The sequence below is a fragment of the Lissotriton vulgaris genome, chromosome 10 (genome assembly GCF_964263255.1).
Source record: "Lissotriton vulgaris chromosome 10, aLisVul1.2, whole genome shotgun sequence".
Lineage (NCBI taxonomy): Eukaryota > Metazoa > Chordata > Amphibia > Caudata > Salamandridae > Lissotriton > Lissotriton vulgaris.
The window spans coordinates 1,025,981,438-1,025,999,591 of NC_141698.1; the positions used below are offsets into that span (position 1 = coordinate 1,025,981,438).

An 18,154-nucleotide genomic window follows, 5' to 3' on the forward strand; every position below is an offset into this window, starting at 1 on the left:
AAACATTTCATTGTGAGCCAGGATGAGCCATTTATGAACGTGAATGATTCTTTTAGCCACCTAACACTTAAGTCCAATAAATGTTGTGTAGGGATGGGCACATCATTTTTGGGCGTCAGTCTTTAACACCAGAGCTTCATTTTGGAATAAATTATCTTATCAAAAGTAAGACATAAATGTACTGTGATATTGTGAAGCAGGTCTGACGCTTTCAGACGGGTAAAGTGCTCAGGACTGTCTATTCCATGGAATGTGACAATGAAGTCCTAGGACACCCCATAACGTTGGTGCACATTCATTGAAAAATGTCAGAAAAAGAAATTTTTAGAGACATAGGCAGTGAACCAACAGGTACATTTTTGTTTAACTTCTGCCCTGAAAATCCTCACAACATCCCTGCATTGATACAGCTTGCATAGCTGGAAGGTCTACGGCCTCCTCCTAATTCATCGTCTGATGTGCTTTCTTTCAGAGGTGCCACAAGACTCCTATCAGTCACTGGAGTTCTACGAGGAAGTAGCCGATGAGTTTGAATCTTGTTCTGAAGTTAGTGAAGAGGAGACAGACGAGGAGGAGGAGGAGGAAATAGAAGAGGTTGAGGAGGAAGAGGATGATGATGACGCGTCATTGACCATCCGACAAACATACAAACAGGTCAATAGTTCTGTGTCTCTGACTTTCCTGTCTATAATGCTGTCTTGATATCTGCACCTACTCTGGATCCTATTTCCTTATTTATTTATTCAATAATTAAGTTGTTTTGGAGAGCCTCACCCCTTGCCAGCGACAACAGGACACATTGTGGTTCAAGGTCTAGTGAATGAATACTGTGGTTGGTCAGAATCCAGCCAGATGCAAGAATGAATCCCCTATTCAGTATTCCATAGTCACTGCCCTTGATGACTTTGGTGGTCCTTCTCCTCTCCTACTCTTCTCCTGTTCTTGGTGTTGCAGAATGAATCCAACTTTAAATAAACAGAAGAGGATGGGGTTCATATTAGCCTCTCTGCAAAATTGAAATGATGTTCACATCACTAGTCATCATTGCCTCATTCGAACCATGAACCTGACATTTCAGTTAACCCTCCTGGACTTGGAAGGGTTGAGATTTTGATCAATACCTTATCACTATCGATCTAAAACCCCGGTCTGGCCGACTGAATCTTTATTGCCTGTCATTGAGGAAAGAAAGTGCATCTCTTACCAAGTTAGTTCTCCCAGTAAAGGACTCTGCTTCAAAGGATCACAAACAACTTCTAGCTTTCAAAGATTTATTATAAGTTGCAGGTACAAGCATCTCAAAATGAGATTCACCAGATACACGGGCCCAACTACGTACACGTGTTCTCTGAAAGCCCTCAGACGAACAACGGAAACTATCAATACCAGTTCTAAAAACAATAGTGCTATTAGCATAGACACATATTGAAATCTATCACTCATTTACAGGCGGAAGGAAAATACAGGTTAGGCTTTCCCTACCCTGCTCTAGATGGTATCCCTACTTAACCAGGTCTCAACCTATCAAAGGTGTCAGCAGTGAATGACTCCCAAGGGAAGCCACCCACTCTCGAACTCTTGGTGAAAACCTATAGTTCTCCAATCATGGCCCCTCTCTGCCTACCCATCCGCTCTCTAAAGGGTCCTCAGGCGTCTGCTCTAACTCCACCCAGGGGTGCTGTCCCTAATACAAAAATCCGACAACATTTAGGACGCCCCTTGTGAGACGCCCCTCACGTGGTGTAGCTTCTGGCTTTTTCCATGATGAGGCCTTGTGGTTAGAATCGACCTTGCTTCTCAGACTCTTCTCCGGCCCGCTGATACCCCTTAAACATTCCGGAACCCTCCTCCATGTCTGGTCCATTTCTTGAACAAGCTTCTATTCATTATATTAATAATGGAATACCCCCTTTTCTCTTCCAGACAGACATCTGCAGCCTAATCCCAATTCTCATGGTCTTCCAACCGCATTGCAACATTCCCCAACCCAGACTAATACGTATAAATCAACATTAAAGCTTTCCAACTCTACAACATTTTATAGCATTCAACTTCTTCTTTAATTATTAGCATGTTAGTACTCATATTCTACTGATTTCGGTAAACACATCTATAAATCAAAAAGCCTACTCATTAATACTAAACATTAGTGCAATCCATATTGTGAATTTTAATCACCTTCCCCCTCCCGCCTTGCTCTGGCCCTGAGGCCTACCACATTTCAACGTTTCCGTATGCCATCTTACATTTTAGCAGCTACACAACATGGATTCAGGAATAATCACGCTTAATAAAATCGTATTACTGCACACATTTCTGTATTAGTTCCACTTCTATTTAAACTTCTATATTAACTACACATTTCAGAATATAACTATGGATACTATCAGCACTCATGGCATTTCTCTTCATGATTTGTGCTTACTACGTGTAAGTGTGATGTATTTCTACATTTTGGTCAGTTTGCGCTCTCTCAGTTCCCCCCTTTGATGACCTCTCGGGGTCATCATTAATATTCAAACTGCAGTGATTGCTAGCATAACTCGTTTCTGTGTTTCCAAAGCCCTCAGACTCCGGTACTGACTATCTTGTATGGCAGCCAATCTCTGCAGCTGTTTTCTCCGAGCCCTCTCTGACCTTCTTGATCTGTACCATTTGAATACCCTCACCAATCCCCACAACACGATCCCACAGATCAATATTATGATGATAGGTTTTAGTATTTTCCACACAAAGCTTTTGCCTAAGGTGGTGAGCCAACCTCCAGCGTCACTTATCCCTTGGCCCACCTTTTCCCAGACATTTTCTCTGCTCAGGTCTTCGATCTCCTTGTGAATATCAGTTATGTTCCTAATAACCTTTTCAAGGGGCTTTGAATTGTCTGGAATGTAAGTACAACATTCTTGGACCTTCAAAGCCTTACAGACTCCGCCCTCTTTTGCTAATAGGACATCTAAGGCAAGACGGTTCTGAAGAACCATAGCCCTTATCGATTGCATCTCTCCTTCTACCAGCATTAAGGACTGAGCAGTGCTGGCAGACAACCTGTCTACGACTGTTGCTAGTCGTCTAATTTTAACATCATTAAGAATTAATCCCAGAAGAGGGAACACAGCTCCAAAGACATCTCCAACCATTTCTACACCTCCTACATCTCTCCTTCCCCTTGATGATGTCTTGCCCTCGATGATCTCTAAGTCTTGGGCATGGTATATTTTAGGGAAGATAATTGCCAAGTAACATGAGCCATACCAATTATCAGGTAGCTTCACGTAAGCATTTCTTCCACATACGAAATATACATTTGGAATCACTTGCATTCCCTTCAGAAAGTCCTTGGTGTAGTACTCTAAATTGAAAGCATGTTCACAGCTAACTTCTCCCACGTATACATTTTCATAATACGTTTTGGCTCTATGAAGACATAACTTTCCTCTCTGCGTTCTATCTAAAGCTATTGGACCACTACTACCCTTTCTCTTGTGTGCCTTTTCTTCATCGGTCCAATCTGTTTTCCATTGTCCTGATTTTTTCAAAATCTTTTGTCTCCTATTCCGATCATCCACCTGCCCTATGAACTTTTTCTCGACTTCTGACACCTTGCATGTCAGGTTATTTCTGCGGGCATGTGAAGTATCTAAAGTAATCCAAGGAATGAAAAACTTTGCCAACCTGTCTTCACTCTTCCAGTAGTCCCATTTATTCATTTGTTTATAATTTGGGACTTCTGGTAACACTGCATCATAATTGGAGAAATAGTATTCAAAACTATCTCTCCCATAAAATATACTAAGCAACAAGCTACATGTAATGCCATATGTCAGCGGGAGGTGATGATATCGAATGCCTTCATCTACAGACGCCGGCAACTGCATGCAGACGTAACAGTCCTTGACCTCCATGGCATCCACGTATTCATATAATAATTTTGCATAAGCATTTGACCTAAAGTCACCTTGGGACTCATCCACGTGTAACCTGCGGGCTTCTGCAGCTAATAACGCTTTCTCTTGTGTGTTTTCCCCTTTCCCACCAGCAACGGTGGGTGTAAGCGCCTCTACGGATTTCACATCAGTTACCTTTGCCTCTTCCTCACGTCCCTTTACATAGGAGACTGTTACTACTAAAGCTATTAATATTATCACTCCTACTATTAGTGTACCTATTATACATTTCGCTCTGCGGTTCTGGGTACCAGCCTCCATTTCGTCAGATAGTGTGGCTCTCTCGTAACTCAGCACAAAGTTCCTTTTTTTTTTTTCGTTCCTTTACAGTCTCTTTACTCCTTTTGTCTTGAGAACCACGCAACTGGAAGCTGACAACCTTTTCCGCAAAAGTTCCTTTTAGTTCAATATAGACAACCCTAGCCCTTCTCCATCAACTCAGGGAAAGTCCCTAAGATTCTCTGCTTCCTAGGCGCTAGGTAATCTTCTTTTCTTCACGCTTATTTACAAAGTCCTTTAAGCATCCACTATCAGGCGCTCGCCTGCAGCTTCGACAGCAAAATTCAATATTTCCAGACGAAGATTGTGCTCTTCTGCGGCTGATATCTTTGTACCAAAATCAGGGAATTGCAATTCTGTGAGAAACATGTCCTTTATCTTGCTGAGGCGGGGAGGACGGGGGAGCATGAATGTCAGTGACCCTTCTTGTTCGACTCCGGGTACTAACAGTCGTATCTCCACTGTTACGATGGGCTCAGAACTGGACACCACCACCGTTCGGATCCTCCCTGTCACTGGTTTCGAAGCCATCTGTCGCCAGATATGTCCACTCAGGGGTGGAGTATCTTCTGTTAGGCACTCGCACTCTTCTTGACCTCCTCAACTCCGGTGCTTCAGCGCCCTGAGCACCGTCTTCTGGGTCTGAGTCTTCTGATATCGGAGGAAGGGTTCTCTCCAGAGTTGACCTTAGGCTAGAGCTCCTTCTTTGCGGCCAATCAGCTTCTCCGCGTACCCTTCTACTCCGTCTTCTTCTCGTTTGTTCACGCTCTCTGTCAGACCTATCAGCGTCTGACTCGTACTCCCAGCTACTTTCCCCTTCAGTAGCGTCGTCTGTCTCGCTGTTGTACTGACCGTCCTCAGCTTGGTCAGACTCGTTCCCTGCTTCCGCGGGCACCTCTACAGCTTGGCTAGCCCCCTCTATGGCTTCTCGGTCCGCTGCTGAACGTCTATCCGAGAGAGGAGCTGTTTCTTCCAGAGGTGCTGGAACTCTCCGCGTGTGCGACGCGTGGATCCAATTGGGCAGGCCTCCCACCTTCACAGCCGTGTTTGTGGTCAGGATGATCTGGAAGGGCCCACGCCAACGAACATCCAAGCAGCTGCTTCTCACGTGCTTTTTCACCAGGACCCAGTCCCCAGGAAGCAAGTCATGACAAGGGTCCTGGCACGATGGTACCTCGGCAGCCTGCACCTGAAGGGACACAGAATGAATGGCGTCAGACAGCCCCTTACAATAGTCCAGGATCATATCATCTGTGATGCTAATCAATGCAGCAGTTGGGACAGAAGGTAACCTCATTGCTCTTCCCATCAACACCTCGTGAGGAGACAAACCAGTTCTCCTATCCGGGGTACTACGGAGGCTCATAAGGACCAATGGCAACGCATCAGGCCAACTCAAGGATGTTGATGAACACACCTTTGCAATTCTGGCCTTGATGGTGCCATTTATTTGCTCCACAATTCCTGAAGCCTCTGGTCGATAACTGCAATGTAGTTTCTGATCTATGTTCAAAGCTGCACAAATCATTTTCACAAGCGAGCTGTTGAAATGCGTTCCCCTATCTGATTCCAAAGAGGCCGGCACCCCGAAGCGCGGGATAAGCTCCCTAAGTAGTAACTTGGCTACTGTGAGGGTGTCGCACCTGCGTGTAGGATATGCCTCAACCCATCTGGAGAAAACGCAAACAACCACCAGGATATAACGGAGGCGGCTGCACCTTGGCATTTCAATAAAATCTATCTGCATTCGGTTGAATGGACCTCCTGACCTCCCTATGTGGCTCAGTGCAACTGGTGTCTTTTTCCCTACATTCAACTGCTGGCACGTCACACAACGCTGGCACACTGCTTCGGCTGCTACTCTGAACTTGGGGTTGTACCAGGTCTGTCTAAACACTCTCAGCATAGCATCTCTTCCTAAGTGGACAGGACCATGTATGTGTCGGGCCATTGGGCTCACCATCTCATTGGGCAACACTGCTCTGCCATCTGCTGAAACCCAGAAATGGGCCTCCCCCACTACACATCCTGCCTTTTGCCATGTTTCTCTTTCACAGTCAGGAGCATTTTCTTGCATCTCCTTCAGTTCGTCCCAAGTATCAACAGTTTCCAATATCATAGCTAATTCAGTCCTTACATTTATTCCACCCACTTCCACCTCGGTGAAAGAGTACCCTGTTTCCGCGCAATACCGTGCGACTTCGTCGGCATATCTATTGCCTTGTGACACGAAGTCCATATTTCTGGTATGTGCGGTACACTTCACAACTGCGATACCTGCTGGACATTGCAATGCCTCTAACAACAGGCGCACAAACTCTCCATTGCGAATGGGAGAGCCTGAAGAGGTCATGAAACCTCTTTGAGACCATAACTGCCCGTAATCATGAACTACCCCGTAACCATATTGACTGTCAGTGTATATGGTGACTCGGATTTGATTGCTTGCCAGGCAGGCACGCGTCAGGGCAATAATCTCGGCTACCTGAGCGGAGTGTACTCCTTCCAGGCATCCAGCTTCCACTACTCCAGTAATTGTACAAACAGCGTAAGCTGCTCTTAACTGCCCAACTTCGTCTCTTACACATGAGCCATCGACAAAGAAAATTTCATCTGGGTCGGTCAGTGGCTCATCTACGATGTCGGGTCTTGGTTTGGTGCATAGTTCAGTCACATCGAGGCAGTCATGGTCTGTACATTCATCATCACCCTCAATATCGTTTGGAAGTGGCATCAAGGTGGCAGGGTTCAAAACAGAGCATCTCCTGAGGGTCACGTTCTCTGCAGCAAGAATAACTTGCTCATAGCGCGTGAGCCTGCTATTCGTCAGATGCTGGGTTTTGGTCCTGGTCATCAACAATTCAACAGAGTGGGGCACATGCACCTCTAATGGGTGCCCCATTACAATATTCTCACATCTCTCAATGCTGACACCCGTTGCGGCAACGGATTTGAGACATCCGGGCAACGCTGCGGCTACTGGGTCTAAAGTAGCCGAGAAATACGCGACTGGTCTACGGGCATTCCCATGGATTTGGACTAACACAGACAGCGCGCATCCTTCTCTCTCACAGCAATAGAGCAAAAATGGTTTATCGTAATCTGGCATTCCCAGAGCCGGAGCACGACACAAGTCCTCTCTCAGCTGCAGGAACGCCATCAAACAGTCTTTGTCCCATGGTACCGGATCACTCACCTCCTTGTGCGTCAGTTTTTGTAAGGGCTTTGCTTTCAGTGAAAAGTTTGCGATCCACTGTCGGCAATATCCCACCATTCCTAGAAACATCCTGACTTCTCTCTGCGTTTTAGGCGCATTCATCTTCATGATGGCCTCTATCCTGTCTGGTGACACCTTCCGTTTCCCTTTCTCAATTCTGTGTCCCAAGTACTGTACCTCTGTCAGGCAGTACTGCAATTTTCCCGGGGACACCTTATGCCCATTTTCGGCTAGGTGGTTTAACAAAGCAATAGAGTCTTCCCTGCAAGCTTCCTCTGTCTCTGACGCCACAAGGAGGTCGTCTATGTACTGGACCAGAACTGACCTCTGGGGCAGTACTAGACTTTCAAGATTTCTCTTCAGGAGCTGGTTGAAGATCGATGGGCTCTCTGTATACCCCTGAGGAATACGACACCATGTTAGGACGCGACCTTCCAGCTTAAATGCGAAAAGAAAATGGCTTTCTTCGTCCAAAGGGATCGAAAAGAAAGCCTGGCAAAGATCAATTACAGTGAACCATTCTGCTTGGAACGGTATCTGAAACAGTATCACGGATGGATTCGGTACCACTGGACAACACGAAACGACTATATTATTAATCTTTCTGAGGTCCTGTACTATCCGAAATTTCCCATTTGGTTTCTGCAGACCCATAATCGGGGAGTTACATGGACTACCCACGATTTCCTTCAGTATTCCCTGCTTAATCATGGACTCAATCACGGGTTTTATGCCTGCAATCGTTTCTGGGGTCAATTTATACTGAGGGGTTCTTGGGAACTCAGCATGTGGTTTCACTACAATTTTCACTGGGTCTACTCCTTTCACCAACCCAATCTCTTCCCCAGTGAAATCCCATACTTCTGGAGCAACGGTCTCTCTCAGGTCCCAGGGGAGCTCGTCTACTGTCAAAGTGGGATACAGTTCCACACATATTCTGGAGTTGGCGACTTTAAAGTCAGCATCATCATCATTTGTCAGTACCTCCACTCCTTGCGGTGTACAGTATATAGTGCAGTTCAATTTGCATAAAAGATCTCTTCCTAGCAGACATACAGGACTAGAATCGCAAACCACAAACTGGTGCTCATCACTGTACTTCCCTATTTTCACCTGCACGGGTTCCGTCAGAGGACTGGTCATTCTCCTGTTAGCAACCCCCACCACTTGTATGGTCTCTCCAGACATGGGCAGGCCTGGCACTGCGGCTGACCTGATCGTGGATCGGGTGGCTCCTGTGTCCACTAGAAATGTCGTGGGGAACCCTGCCACTTCGGCCTCAACATAGGGTCCCCTCTGATCTACCTCCAGAGCTGCCCCGAGGGTGCAATCATCCCTTTCTACCCTCTGTCCAGTTAGTGGGTCCACATAATAGCATTCCTCTCCCCCGACAAACAGTGGCATCTGTCTATAGGTCTTACCCATAGTCCCTACTCTGGGTGGCTGCGGGAACTGAGCTCGGGGAGGTGGCCCCCCCCCTTTGAGCACCTTTCCCTGGTACTGCGTTACCCCTCTTGCAGGCGCACTCTGGGTCACTTCCTCTTCTACCTCTTGGTCTCCTATCTCAACATTATAGGGACACTCGCGTTTCCAATGTCCCACCTCGTTACACTGGTGGCACCTAGTTGTTTTCTTTAAGGCAGTTATATCTATCCTGGGTCTAAAGGTGGAGTTCTCCTCATTGCCCTTGTTCTGACTGTACTGTTTCTTTCCTCCAGTACCGTTTCCTGGTTGCTGTTGCTGCTGTCCCCCCTTCCCAGCTGCCTGCATCTGTACCACCATCAGTTTCTCCTTTAGTTTCTTAGCCTTGGAGTCTATCTCATCACAGCAGTACCTGGCATACCTCAGTATTTCGTCTAGGGGTTTATTTTGCCAACAGATCAAGTGTTGCTGTATCATTAAACTAATATCCGGTCTCAGGCCCAAGACGAACTTGGACACAAATTGCCCTATGTCCTTTGGATCCATTACATCCAGACCGCTATACTGTTTGAACGCCTTCAGCAATCTCTCATAGTATTCGTGAACTGTCTCTTTGGGTTCCTGTCTTGTTCGGTCAATTTTTACCCAATCTATGTCTTGCATTGGCACTTTATCTTTCAGCCAAGTCATTACTCTCTCGAACTTTGCCATCACACTCTCGGACGGCCCATTAGTCTTAGCATCTCTCTCAGGCTCTATGGTGGGCCACTCAGCGCTAACCTTGCATGCGGTCCACAAATCTCCTGGCACTACTATGTCAAACAGCGTGTTCAAATCTATCCATAGGACCTTTGAGATTTTTACGAATCTCTCAACTTGCTTATACCACTCCACTGGGTTTTCCCGCAATTTGGGGAAAGAGGTGGTAAAAGCAGCTAAATCCCCCCTACTCCAAGGGACGTGGACATAGGTCCCATTTGCGACTTCCCTCAAAGGGTATGTCTCTACTCCCTGCTGTCCTCCTGGTGTCATCCCAAGTGTGCTTCTCCTGACGGTCCCTCTCTTGGACCACCTCTCTTCCCACTTATCTAGGGCCCTCCATGTCCTTATTCCAGTGATCAGTTCCCTTATGTGTGTTTTCAATCCGATGGTTCGCCTCTCATCTAGATCTCGGTCTGTGTAATGTAGCCTGTGGTTGCCCTGTAAGGCTTTGGTCCTTGACAGGTCTACCATGTATTTGCCTGCTAGTTCCACTAATTTCTCATGGGTTGCTCTCGCCTTTCGAGTTACGTCCTTTGCCATGAACAGAATTTCACCCTGCTCATACATGTCTATTCTTTCTAAGGACAGGGTACCGTCTACCATGTCATCCAGATCTGACTTTAAGCTTGAGACATCGAGTCTTTTAGCCTTTAATTCTGCTCGCAATATCTCCTTCGAGGGAGGTTCACAGGTGTCTCTCCCATCCCAACTCCGGGCCCTTCGTTTGGGTTCGGGAGAGTTGGGGAGTGCTCTCTCTTGTTCCCATCTCTCCAGATCCCATGCTCGGCCATCCGATCTTGGAAGGTGATGGAACACAGGCCTGTTACCCCCTATCTTACTCTGTCCGTTCTCTCCTCTTTTCTCACAGTAGGACTCCCTGTTATTCTCCCTTCGGTCCCCATCCCCTCTTGGCCTTGTATCACTCAGTATCTGATACGATCCTTCTTGGTTTCCCATATTCCCTGGGCTGCGCTCATGTCCGTCATCACAGGGACTATGGTGCGGCCTTTCGCAACTCCCACTCTGTTCTCTATTGTCTGGCACGCAGTGGATACACTTAAAGCTGTCTCTGTACTCCCGAGCCCTCTTGGCTTCCTCACTATGCATTGGGCGAGACACCCCCCTTTCCTCTGGGCCCCCGTTTTCCAGGTCTGATCTACCTTCACTCCGGGCCCAATGGGTGCCTCTCCTACTGTCCTTCTCCCTCCCGTCCCACTCCGGACTGCTCTCTCCAGCCCCGCAGTGAGTCCGGGTTCTGCTGTCCTGACTTTCCCTTTCAGCTTCCGCCGCTATGATGCTCTTGTGAACCTCAACTGCCTCATCCCATTTTTTCATGTACTCGTTTAACTCTTGAAAGGATTTCCGTCCTGGTCCCCTCATATCCTCTGGATATCTAATGTCCCCCAGATCTCCTGTTGTGTGTACTGGGGTGCTCCAATCTCTTGGTATCGGCAACTGACTTGGGGAGTTGATCGTATCTTTCCTCCTTACCATCTCTGCTCTTTCCCTGTCCCTCCGTACCCATTCCTCCCCTCTAGCCCTGTCTGGATCATATACCGATACTATAGGACCTATGGTAACCGGTACTTGTAGTGCATCAGGTAACGCGTAGGATGTGGCACACTCCGTTTCTGGCGCTTTTTGCACCACAAACCTTCCGACCACCTGTTGCACTTGGCTAGGCTGGGACAGTTCTTTCTTTGCAGCAGGATCCCATTGGGAACTGGGAAGCGGCCCATGCTCTCCTGCATTGCCCCCCCCTTTCTCGGCATCTCCCCCTGCTCTGTTATACGGAGGCGGCCTGTCTGTCAATAATCTGTTTATCAGGCTATCCTCTGTCTCGCTCTCGTCATCCTCTTCTAGGGGGTTTTTATTCCCGGGCATCTCTAACACTGGATACAATTTGTTTACTTCCATGTTATGCACCCTCCATCTTTTAGCATCCTCATCCCACTTGGCATCCTGTACTGCTCTTACCGAACGTTTCACTCTTTCTTGCCGTCTATTCATGTTCTTTTCATGCGCTGCCCTAATCCATGCATTAAGGGCTTCGAACTGAGTTGGTCTAGGCAAGGGTCTCGTAGAGGTCATAATTGCTTTTAATCTGTGTAGCACCTCTAATCTATACGTCCCGTACTTCGGGAACGTGAGTTCCTCATTTCCATCTGTCATCTTACTCCACTCTGAGATCCACAGAATCGTGTGCAGCCCAACATTTGTCCCCATGTAATGAGCTGGCGTACCCTCCGGCGGGGCTTCTTCCCCTTCATACGATCCCCGCCTCTCTCTTTTAAACAGCGCTCTTAACCATTTAAAACACTTCATAATTATGCGTAAAATTTCCAGCTTGAATACTCTGTTTACTTCCTGATGACAATCCACCAATCCTAGCGCGGCTTTGCTAGCTGGCCTATCACAGCGCGGCACTTTCTGACGTCACTAGTCTCCGCTTCGCAGCAGCACCCCTCCTTTCTCAGCTCTCCTCGCGGTCATGCATGCGTCCCATTCATACTCCGAAAAATGACTACTTCCGACCAAGCGGTCACTTCCCTCGACTGTACGTCCACAGTCTATCTGTAATTGTCAACACAACTGACGAGATGTCTATCGTCTCTCTGATAGGTTCTTTACACATACAGTAACTTCCGACCAGCGTCTGTTACTCGCGCACTCACTCTTACGTTCCCCCTATCTGGTCCTTCGGGTGGTCACTGGTACCTCATGACCCCCTTCACACTGGTTAACAATTACTCTGAGTGTCCGATACACCCGAACCACTTAAGCTCTCCTTGAGCCTAAGATTTCCACCGGTTGCGCGCGCTCACAACCTGTTCCACAGTCTCTCTACAGTCATTCAACTCCGCCAGACATTACAACATAGATACAATACAAAACACCGCAATCTTAACACGCATGACCCTTTATACTCACTCTCGACCGATACTGCTGCTTTTCTGCCTCACGTCATCCGGTCCTTCTTCCGCGGGCGGTTCTTCCGATCATCGATCTCTAGGGGCCTTGGGGTAATCTAACCTGGCCTAGATCACCTTCCTCAAGAAGGCAACCATTCTCTATAGCTACCAACTGGAAGGGTTGAGATTTTGATCAATACCTTATCACTATCGATCTAAAACCCCGGTCTGGCCGACTGAATCTTTATTGCCTGTCATTGAGGAAAGAAAGTGCATCTCTTACCAAGTTAGTTCTCCCAGTAAAGGACTCTGCTTCAAAGGATCACAAACAACTTCTAGCTTTCAAAGATTTATTATAAGTTGCAGGTACAAGCATCTCAAAATGAGATTCACCAGATACACGGGCCCAACTACGTACACGTGTTCTCTGAAAGCCCTCAGACGAACAACGGAAACTATCAATACCAGTTCTAAAAACAATAGTGCTATTAGCATAGACACATATTGAAATCTATCACTCATTTACAGGCGGAAGGAAAATACAGGTTAGGCTTTCCCTACCCTGCTCTAGATGGTATCCCTACTTAACCAGGTCTCAACCTATCAAAGGTGTCAGCAGTGAATGACTCCCAAGGGAAGCCACCCACTCTCGAACTCTTGGTGAAAACCTATAGTTCTCCAATCATGGCCCCTCTCTGCCTACCCATCCGCTCTCTAAAGGGTCCTCAGGCGTCTGCTCTAACTCCACCCAGGGGTGCTGTCCCTAATACAAAAATCCGACAACATTTAGGACGCCCCTTGTGAGACGCCCCTCACGTGGTGTAGCTTCTGGCTTTTTCCATGATGAGGCCTTGTGGTTAGAATCGACCTTGCTTCTCAGACTCTTCTCCGGCCCGCTGATACCCCTTAAACATTCCGGAACCCTCCTCCATGTCTGGTCCATTTCTTGAACAAGCTTCTATTCATTATATTAATAATGGAATACCCCCTTTTCTCTTCCAGACAGACATCTGCAGCCTAATCCCAATTCTCATGGTCTTCCAACCGCATTGCAACATTCCCCAACCCAGACTAATACGTATAAATCAACATTAAAGCTTTCCAACTCTACAACATTTTATAGCATTCAACTTCTTCTTTAATTATTAGCATGTTAGTACTCATATTCTACTGATTTCGGTAAACACATCTATAAATCAAAAAGCCTACTCATTAATACTAAACATTAGTGCAATCCATATTGTGAATTTTAATCACCTTCCCCCTCCCGCCTTGCTCTGGCCCTGAGGCCTACCACATTTCAACGTTTCCGTATGCCATCTTACATTTTAGCAGCTACACAACATGGATTCAGGAATAATCACGCTTAATAAAATCGTATTACTGCACACATTTCTGTATTAGTTCCACTTCTATTTAAACTTCTATATTAACTACACATTTCAGAATATAACTATGGATACTATCAGCACTCATGGCATTTCTCTTCATGATTTGTGCTTACTACGTGTAAGTGTGATGTATTTCTACATTTTGGTCAGTTTGCGCTCTCTCAGACTCATATGTAATGAGACACGCCCCCTTGAAAAGTCCCTTCTATCCAAGACCAATTGGTGCCCAATTTGGTGGGAATAGTGATCAAGGCAGTTCTAGTTATTTATCACTGTCAGGGATCACCCCCTTTACTGTGCCTTTGTTACAACCAAACTTTTACAATGGTCAAATCTACAATTCCTATGATGGGATGAAAAATTCGGGGTGGGGTTGTTGACGAAAGTCTGATGATTTCCTGAATATCAGGGGTAGTGTGGTAAGGGGGGACTTATGTGAGAATTCTGTGGGGTCCAACTTGGACACAATAGTGTATCCAAAAGAAGTGACCGGTGGTGGGAAGATTGTGAAATGGAGGGGAGACAGTGGGGCGTGTAGGCAAAGTTTGGGGGGTGACGAATCGCCCATAACAAGGACCACTGTTACCCAGGAAACTGATGCTAATTCTGCGGATATTTCGGTAGACCAGGAAGGGAACTCTGAGAGTCCGATTAACCTTCCATCCACGCTAGCTATTGAGGTGGGAATCAGAGATGGTCCTAGCCCGGGGAAGTTTTTCTCATGGAATATTGCGGGGCTAGGTAGTAGACTATTGTTCCAAAATTGGATAGATTTTGTTAGCGGGTTCGAAGTGTGTCTATTCCAGGAGACATGGGCTTGCGATCCCATCTTCCTCCCAGGCTACTTAAATTTTTCCATTCCAGCGATTAGAGGTGCCAGGGGTCGACCTATGGGAGGTTTAACAGTTTGGGTCAAACAAGGTTTACAAATTAAAGTGAAAGTGCTGGACTTGGGCTGTAAGGATATCCAATTGCTAAGAATGGCATCGGATAAGTGGGGTGCGATAGACATATACAACATTTATGCTAGGGGTACTAATAACAGGAGCTCCCCCACCTTAGAGGCCCTGTCCACTTTTCTCGAATCACAGTCCCTGGGAAATAGAGTGGTAGTGGCTGGTGATCTTAATAGGACCTTCGAACCGTTGGATAACACGGAAAATCCACTAGGGCAAGAGGAAGATGTCCAATGGGGTGTCCCGACTCTAAACCTAACTCCGGTCAAACGGTGGACGAAGGATATATTGCTATTAAATGCAATGTGCCTGGAATACGGGTTGAGGGCCCTTAATGGAAGGACAAAGAGTGACCAGGGAGGTGTTTGTACATTCGACAATGGCCACAACAAAAGTAGAATAGACTATGTCATTTGTAGCCTCAATTTATGGCAGGGGATATGCGATATGGAAATAAAGGGAAGATTGGAAAGCGATCACAATCCCCTTTGTGTCACCCACACTTGGTGGACGACCATCCCAGGCAGTTCGCAACCTCGTGGTGGAGTAATACCTGTTATGGCCAATGACATGCGTAGAGTCAAATGGCCAAATGTGCTGGCAAATGTAGCATCTATGGACTATATAAGGTGGATGCTGCAATCGCCGCCATGGAGATAGCAAGCCCCGTAATTCCTGGGTCTAGCGAAATTACAGCCATACATGACAAGTTTTTTTCCCTTTTAAAACCACACTTCATGAGATCGTCCAAGGCAAATAGGAAAGTCCCACCCAAACCGGCTAGGTGGTTCAATAAACAGTGTAGGGCAGCTAGATTAGAACTGGGTAGAGCAATTAGAAGCAGGGATAGGGCTATGATTGGTGTAGCCAGGAAACACTATAATGCTAGTGTTCGCCTGGCTAAGAAAAAATGGGATGAAGAGTACTGGTATGAATTGCTGGAGGCCTCAGGGGCGAGGGATTCCAGGCTTTTCTGGAAAGTTGTGAAGTGGGGTAGAGGTGGCACCCCAAATAAACCAGATAACAATGTTGACGAGGCATCCTGGGTGGAGTATTTTAAACCCCAGTACGCTGAGATTAGGGAGGCCGTGGCTCTAAAAGCAATTCCAGTAGCATTCTGTACGGAAAGTTTGTTTTCCCCTAAAGAAGTAGAATTGGTCATTTGCTCCTTACAAGGGGGGAGGGCACCTGGTTTAGATGGGATACCCTCTGACATATTCAAAAACGAAAAAGTACGGTGGGCCAGGTACATGCCCCTACTGGGAAATGCAATAGCAAAAGGGGCTGCAATCCCAGAAATATGGAAGGGAGCAATAATTATACCCATCTACAAGAAAGGTGATCGGTCACTCCCGGCCAATTATAGGCCAATAACTTTGATTGCCACTGTCCAAAAAGTGGTAGGGAAGATGGTGGTAAACAAACTGATGGACTGGGTAGAGGAGAATAATGCTCTTTCCCCTTACCAGGCAGGTTTCAGGCGAGCAACCAGTACTGTAGACCAAATATTCCGTTTCACTATGTTGAGGTGGGGGACGGTGCTCCTTGGCGAAGGCAGCCTATACGTCACTTTTGTCGACTTGCGGGCTGCCTTCGACCTGGTCTCAAGGAGCAAGCTCTGGACAGTTTTGAGTGGAATGGGGGTCCCGTCTGAGTTGCTCACTCTGATAATGAGGCTTCACGAGTGCAACTTTGGCAAAGTCCAATGGAGGCTGAACGGGGAATCCACTGTTGACTTCCCGGTTGAACGGGGGGTACGGCAGGGATGTGCAATGGCACCCTTGCTCTTATCCCTATTTATTAATGGAATTGTGGTTAGAATGTTGGACGCAAGTGTGGATGCACCTTCGCTAGCGGGCATCAGGGTCCCGATCCTGATGTTCGCTGACGATACCCTAATTGTGTCCAAAACCCCGGCTGGACTGCAGCGTGCTCTAAATATATTTGATGTTTTTTGTGGGGAGCATGGTCTTGAAGTTAATGGTGGCAAGACCAAGCTGATGGCTTTCTCCCAAAGGCGTAGACCCCAACCAAGGATATCTCTGAACAACATTGAGCTCGAGGTAGTAAGTGTCTTTACCTATCTTGGGGTTGAGATATCTAGTAAGCCAGGTTGGTCCCACCATATAGAAAAGGCGGTACTGAGGCACCAGCAGATTGCAGGGGCACTTCGGGTAGAGCAAGCAAAATCAAAAACCAAGCTTATAAAACCGGTTCTTCTAGTTTATGATGCCAAAGCTATAGGGTCAGCCTTATATGGGGCAGAAGTGTGGGGTTTCGAGAGGTTCCCTACTCTACAAACATCAGAGAATAGGTTTCTTAGGGGAATTACGGGTCTTCCCCAGAGTGCGCCATTAATCCCGCTCGGTCTTGATCTAGGGAGGAGATCTGTTAGTGACCGAGCTCGATTAAGGCCTATCCTCTATTGGAGACGGCTATGGACAACCCCAGAGATTCGACACTATGCCGACGGGTTTCTAGCACTGATTAAAGCAGATACCTTCCATAAAATATCATGGTTGAAGAAACTCAGGGTCGTTCTGGGTGAGCTTGGCCTCCCTAATCTTTGGGATAATCCATCTGGGGAAGTATTCCCAAGTAAAAACACCATTAAGACCCTTTATTGGGAATACATAGAAGAAAGACTTTGGAGGAGTACAAAATCTGAAACAATGGGTGGAAGATTTTTGGAAATTAAAATGAGACCTGTATTAGAACAATATTGGGACAGTATTACTGTCCCAATGGACAGGAAGTTATTTTTCCAGTTAAGGTCGGGTTCCCTTCCCTTGAGATCCTTGACGGGTAGATGGCGGAGCTCGAATACCTCATGCTGTCCGGTGTGTGGAGTAACTAATGAAAGCGTAGGCCACTTTTTATTTTTGTGCGAGGCCTATGCTATTCCAAGGAGTGTATGGTTGGCCCCAGTTTGTAGAAACCTTTGGGCATCTAGTGGTGTTGAGGGGCTAAGAATCATCTATACCTCCACTGATATGCCCATTGTGCTGGGAACAGCAAAGTACTTGGGGTGGGCATGGTCCATTAGGCGGAGGGTTTTATCTGCTAATATGAATTGATATTGTTATATAAGTTTAAATTACATTTTTCTTTTCCTTTTTTTGTTAAAGCTTGCACAATTATTTTAAATGTATTTATATGTATGAAATATGGATTTTAATTAACATGTATTCTTAAATGTATGTTTGTGCTTTTATGAGTATATATCTCGAATAAAGCTTTACAACAACCTAATCATTGCCTCTTTCGAGCT

General features: G+C 46.5%; 1 protein-coding gene across 1 annotated transcript in view; it reads left to right on the forward strand.

The window, feature by feature from the left end:
* The window catches only part of NEK11 (NIMA related kinase 11), a 593,243-nt gene that overhangs the window by 394,666 nt on the left and 180,423 nt on the right, over positions 1–18,154 (forward strand). The window contains exon 10 of the mRNA XM_086939910.1: positions 473–654. Coding sequence (XP_086796036.1) covers positions 473–654 — 182 coding nt within the window. The remainder of the gene's footprint in view (positions 1–472; positions 655–18,154) is intronic.